Here is a 6,292-nt window from a genome sequence, read left to right on the forward strand (position 1 = left end):
CTTAGGAGAGGTACTGACTCTTCCCTAGGCTTAGGAGAGGTACTGACTCTCGCCTGGGCTGAGGGGAGGCGCTGACTCTTCCCTGGGCTTAGGAGAGGTACTGACTCTTCCCTAGGCTTAGGAGAGGTACTGACCCTTCCCTGGGCTTAGGAGAGGTACTGACTCTTCCCTAGGCTGAGGGGAGGTACTGACTCTTCCCTGGGCTGAGGGGAGGTATTGACTCTCGCCTGGGCTTAGGAGAGGTACTGACTCTTCCCTGGGCTTAGGAGAGGTACTGACTCTTCCCTAGGCTGAGGGGAGGTACTGACTCTCGCCTGGGCTTAGGAGAGGTACTGACTCTCCCCTGGGCTTAGGAGAGGTACTGACTCTCCCCTGGGCTTAGGAGAGGTACTGACTCTCTCCTGGGCTGAGGGGAGGTACTGACTCTTCCCTGGGCTGAGGGGAGGTACTGACTCTCGCCTGGGCTTTGGAGAGGTACTGACTCTTCCCTGGGCTTAGGAGAGGTACTGACTCTTCCCTAGGCTGAGGGGTGGTACTGACTCTTCCCTAGGCTGAGGGGAGGTACTGACTCTCGCCTGGGCTTAGGAGAGGTACTGACTCTCCCCTGGGCTTAGGAGAGGTACTGACTCTTCCCTGGGCTTAGGAGAGGTACTGACTATTCCCTGGGCTGAGGGGAGGTACTGACTCTCGCCTGGGCTTAGGAGAGGTACTGACTCTTCCCTGGGCTTAGGAGAGGTACTGACTCTCCCCTGGGCTTAGGAGAGGTACTGACTCTCCCCTGGGCTTAGGAGAGGTACTGACTCGCTTGAGCTGAGGGGAGGTACTGACTCTTCCCTGGGCTTAGGAGAGGTACTGACTCTTCCCTAGGCTTAGGAGAGGTACTGACTCTCGCCTGGGCTGAGGGGAGGCGCTGACTCTTCCCTGGGCTTAGGAGAGGTACTGACTCTCGCCTGGGCTGAGGGGAGGTACTGACTCTTCCCCAGGCTTAGGAGAGGTACTGACTCTTCCCTGGGCTTAGGGGAGGTACTGACTCTCCCCTGGGCTTAGGAGAGGTACTGACTATTCCCTGGGCTGAGGGGAGGTACTGACTCTTCCCTGGGCTTAGGAGAGGTACTGACTCTCGCCTGGGCTGAGGGGAGGTACTGACTCTTCCCTAGGCTTAGGAGAGGTACTGACTCTTCCCTGGGCTTAGGGGAGGTACTGACTCTCCCCTGGGCTTAGGAGAGGTACTGACCCTTCCCTGGGCTGAGGGGAGGCGCTGACTCTTCCCTGGGCTTAGGAGAGGTACTGACTCTCGCCTGGGCTGAGGGGAGGTACTGACTCTTCCCTGGGCTTAGGAGAGGTACTGACTCTCGCCTGGGCTGAGGAGAGGTACTGACTCTTCCCTGGGCTGAGGGGAGGTACTGACTCTTCCCTGGGCTTAGGAGAGGTACTGACTCTCGCTTGAGCTGAGGAGAGGTACTGACTCTCGCCTGGGCTTAGGAGAGGTACTGACTCTTCCCTGGGCTTAGGAGAGGTACTGACTCTTCCCTGGGCTTAGGAGAGGTACTGACTCTTCCCTGGGCTTAGGGGAGGTACTGACTCTCCCCTGGGCTGAGGGGAGGTACTGACTCTTCCCTAGGCTGAGGGGAGGTACTGACTCTCGCCTGGGCTTAGGAGAGGTACTGACTCTCGCCTGGGCTTAGGAGAGGTACTGACTCTCGCCTGGGCTGAGGAGAGGTACTGACTCTTCCCTGGGCTGAGGGGAGGTACTGACTCTTCCCTGGGCTTAGGAGAGGTACTGACTCTCGCTTGAGCTGAGGAGAGGTACTGACTCTCGCCTGGGCTTAGGAGAGGTACTGACTCTTCCCTGGGCTTAGGAGAGGTACTGACTCTTCCCTGGGCTTAGGAGAGGTACTGACTCTTCCCTGGGCTTAGGGGAGGTACTGACTCTCCCCTGGGCTGAGGGGAGGTACTGACTCTTCCCTAGGCTGAGGGGAGGTACTGACTCTCGCCTGGGCTTAGGAGAGGTACTGACTCTCGCCTGGGCTTAGGAGAGGTACTGACTCTTCCCTGGGCTTAGGAGAGGTACTGACTCTTCCCTGGGCTTAGGGGAGGTACTGACTCTCCCCTGGGCTTAGGAGAGGTACTGACTCTTCCCTGGGCTTAGGGGAGGTACTGACTCTTCCCTAGGCTTAGGAGAGGTACTGACTATTCCCTGGGCTTAGGAGAGGTACTGACTCTTCCTTAGGCTTAGGAGAGGCGCTGACTCTTCCCTGGGCTTAGGAGAGGTACTGACTCTTCCCTGGGCTTAGGGGAGGTACTGACTCTCCCCTGGGCTTAGGAGAGGTACTGACTCTTCCCTGGGCTGAGGGGAGGTACTGACTCTTCCCTGGGCTGAGGGGAGGCGCTGACTCTTCCCTGGGCTGAGGGGAGGTACTGACTCTTCCCTGGGCTTAGGAGAGGTACTGACTCTTCCCTAGGCTTAGGAGAGGTACTGACTCTTCCCTGGGCTTAGGAGAGGTACTGACTCTCGCCTGGGCTGAGGGGAGGCGCTGACTCTCCCTTGGGCTGAGGGGAGGTACTGACTCTCGCCTGGGCTGAGGGGAGGTACTGACTCTTCCCTGGGCTTAGGAGAGGTACTGACTCTTCCCTAGGCTTAGGAGAGGTACTGACTCTCGCTTGAGTTGAGGAGAGGTACTGACTCTCGCCTGGTCTTAGGAGAGGTACTGACTCTTCCCTGGGCTTAGGAGAGGTACTGACTCTCGCCTGGGCTGAGGGGAAGCGCTGACTCTTCCCTAGGTTTAGGAAAGGTACTGACGCTCGCCTGGGCTGAGGGGAGGCTCTGACTCTTCCCTAGGCTTAGGAGAGGTACTGACTCTTCCCTAGGCTTAGGAGAGGCGCTGACTCTTCCCTAGGCTTAGGAGAGGTACTGACTCTTCCCTGGGCTGAGGGGAGGCGCTGACTCTTCCCTGGGCTTAGGAAAGGTACTGACTCTCGCCTGGGCTGAGGGGAGGCGCTGACTCTTCCCTGGGCTTAGGAAAGGTACTGACTCTCGCCTGGGCTGAGGGGAGGCGCTGACTCTTCCCTAGGCTTAGGAGAGGTACTGACTCTTCCCTGGACTTAGGAGAGGTACTGACTCTCGCCTGGGCTGAGGGGAGGCGCTGACTCTTCCCTAGGCTTAGGAAAGGTACTGACTATTCCCTGAGCTGAAGGGAGGCACTGACTCTTCCCTGGGCTTAGGAGAGGTACTGACTCTTCCCTAGGCTTAGGAAAGGTACTGACTATTCCCTGAGCTGAAGGGAGGCACTGACTCTTCCCTGGGCTTAGGAGAGGTACTGACTCTTCCCTAGGCTTAGGAGAGGTATTGACTCTCGCCTGGGCTGAGGGGAGGCGCTGACTCTTCCCTGGGCTTAGGAAAGGTACTGACTCTCGCCTGGGCTGAGGGGAGGTGCTGAATCACCAATAGGTTAAGGTGTGGTGCTGACTATTCCCTGGGCTTAGGAGAGGTACTGACTCTTCCCTGGGATTAGGAGAGGTACTGACTCTCGCCTGGGCTGAGGGGAGGTACTGACTCTCCCCTGGGCTGAGGGGAGGTACTGACTCTTCCCTAGGCTTAGGAGAGGTACTGACTATTCCCTGAGCTGAGGGGAGGTGCTGAATCACCAATAGGTTAAGGTGTGGTGCTGACTCATCGCCAAGATGAGGAGAGGTGCTGAATCGCCCCTAAACTGGGGAGAGATGCTGACACTTTCTCGGCTAAGGAGTGGTGCTGACTCTCCCTAGGATGAGGAGAGGTGCTGACTCTTCCTAGGATGAGGAGAGGTGATGACTCTTCCATTGACTGAATAGGTGCTGACTCACCCCCAGGCTGTTAGGAGGGACCAAAGGGTGCAAACATTCTAACATTTATTCAACATTATACTAACCCAGCTTCGCTAGAATAAGTAAAAAGAAATCTGAATCTTGATTGTTTCACAACAGTCCATGCGTTTCCTGAGATATTGAATGAGGTTATACTGCATCACTCCCTGGCAGTATATGTGAGTTAAGAATGTTGCAAACCATTGACAGCACAAGATAGCACCCGTTTGATAAATCCTACTTTACAATGGTTAGTCAAATGAACTTCAGTCCAGTAATGTCAGATCCAGCTTACACATCTTCAGCCCGGATACATTGAACCAACCTACAGAAAATTGAATGTTTGCTATACTGCCATCACTGAACACCAAGAGTGGAGAGAAATCTATGTCTCTATGGTGATTTCCTAAAGTCTTATACAGGACATTTTGACCTCTTTATTTAACTGTAGAAAAAGATTAAAGACTTAATGTCACTATGAACATGTATCTGTAGGCTTTCTTACAGTTAAAGGTCTCGGGTACACAGGACTTAGTGTTGTGTCAGGTAAATGATATGACCACAAAACACAAGTATGGTATAGCTATATGTAATATAAGTTATGCAACATTTATTCAATTTATGATCTGATGTATGCAGTGATGCATGTTAAAGATTGTATCGTGGTGTACTTTGAAGTACAGCTGTTGGTAAATATTGCACAGCTAAACAGAGTATAGTAGCCTGGCCTTGGTGATCACTAGACTGTAGAAACCTTTGGTTAAATAAAGTCCCCATAGTCGACGACAAAAGAAGATTTTCAGTTTATATAAAGCATTGGGTGTATTGTGATTTAAAAGTTGCCGTCAGCAAATCGATCCACCCAGAAAAGCCGACACATACTGTGGAAGTATATATAATTTATATCCAACAGTTTATGTGATACAACCGTGAAACACAGGCTCACACAGTTAGCTGAAAATGGGTGGTGTTTTCTCTTATTTTCAACCATCAGAGGAAGTATCTACAGAAGGGCGATTCACCAAGCCCCAAAGACAACCCCTGGAGGAGACAGGTATGACATCATTATATTTACCTTTCAGGAGATACACCCGTGTAAATTCATCAGTTTCAGACCCTACAGAAGATGCACCCGTGTAAATTCATCAGTTTCTGACCCTACACAAGATACACCTGTGTAATTACATTTATGCAAATTGCTCAGTTTCAGACCCTCCAGAATATACACCTGTGTAATTACACCTATGTAAACTGCTCAGTTTCAGACCCTCCAGAAGATGCACCTGTGTAATTACATTTATGCAAATTGCTCAGTTTCAGATCCTCCAGAAAATACATCAGTGTAATTATACCTATGTAAATTGCTCAGTTTCAGACCCTCCACAAGATACACCTGTGTAATTACATTTATGCAAATTGCTCAGTTTCAGACCCTCCAGAATATACACCTGTTTAATTACACCTATGTAAATTGCTCAGTTTCAGATCCTCCAGAAAATACACCTGTGTAATTACACCTATGTAAATTATTCAGTTTCAGACCCTCCAGAACATACACCTGTGTAATTACATTTATGCAAATTGCTCAGTTTCAGACCCTACACAAGATACACCTGTGTAATTGCATTTATGCAAATTGCTCAGTTTCAGACCCTCCAGAAAATACACCTGTGTAATTACACCTATGTAAATTGCTCAGTTTCAGACCCTCCAGAAGAGGATGAAAAAGAGCTTTTACAGGTGACAGGAGTCAACTTTAATTTTGATGATGTCTGCAAGGCTCATCATACCAGCAAATTTAACAGCTTTACTGAAGAGGAACCTGACAAGGACCAGTTCATGGTGGTTCGCAGAGGTCAGCCATTCCAGATAACCTTGACCTGTGACCAAGGTTATAACCAACAACAACATGAACTGAAGCTGATATTTGAGACAGGTATAAGGACTTTACTAACAAACTGAATTTTTTTGTAAATCTTAGTTATGTATTTGTGCATTGTTATATATTCTTAACAAAGCTACAATGAATTGTTTGTGATTTGAAACCTTGCACATATTGCACGTGTTTCACTATTACCACGTAGTGAAGCCATGTCATTGGATATTTATTGTATATGTTGTTATCATCGACTAAGGTAAATGGATATGAGGTTGTTATAGTGATATTGAATATTTTATCATAGTTTGAATTTTTGTCACATAATTAGGAGTAAAAATTATGTGATGTTGAATAAACTTGACTCATCCTCAGACTAGTTTCCTATACTTATGGGATAGACACCCTAAACAAACAAAATATCATGACCCAATTTCTTCTCACTAACTATAAATGGGCTATGGTGTTAAATAATGTTGCTTTTCTGGAAGCAATGCTGATGCCTGCAACAGCAACATTTCACTTTAAACTTTACGTTTAGATCCAGTGCTGAAAAAAATCTTAAAACCAAAA

The 6,292-nt window shown here is 49.7% G+C and overlaps 1 protein-coding gene across 1 annotated transcript; it reads left to right on the forward strand.

Moving 5' to 3' along the window:
- Window positions 1-4,497: 4,497 nt before the first annotated feature.
- On the forward strand, window positions 4,498-5,820 carry LOC117337356. Its single transcript, XM_033898315.1, has 2 exons — window positions 4,498-4,897; window positions 5,543-5,820. Exons 1-2 carry the CDS (start codon window positions 4,804-4,806, stop codon window positions 5,803-5,805), a joined length of 357 nt encoding a protein of 118 aa, XP_033754206.1. The 5' UTR covers window positions 4,498-4,803; the 3' UTR covers window positions 5,806-5,820.
- The last annotated feature ends 472 nt before the right edge of the window (window positions 5,821-6,292 follow it).

The sequence above is a fragment of the Pecten maximus genome, chromosome 11, assembly GCF_902652985.1.
Source record: "Pecten maximus chromosome 11, xPecMax1.1, whole genome shotgun sequence".
In the NCBI taxonomy this organism is placed as follows: domain Eukaryota; kingdom Metazoa; phylum Mollusca; class Bivalvia; order Pectinida; family Pectinidae; genus Pecten; species Pecten maximus.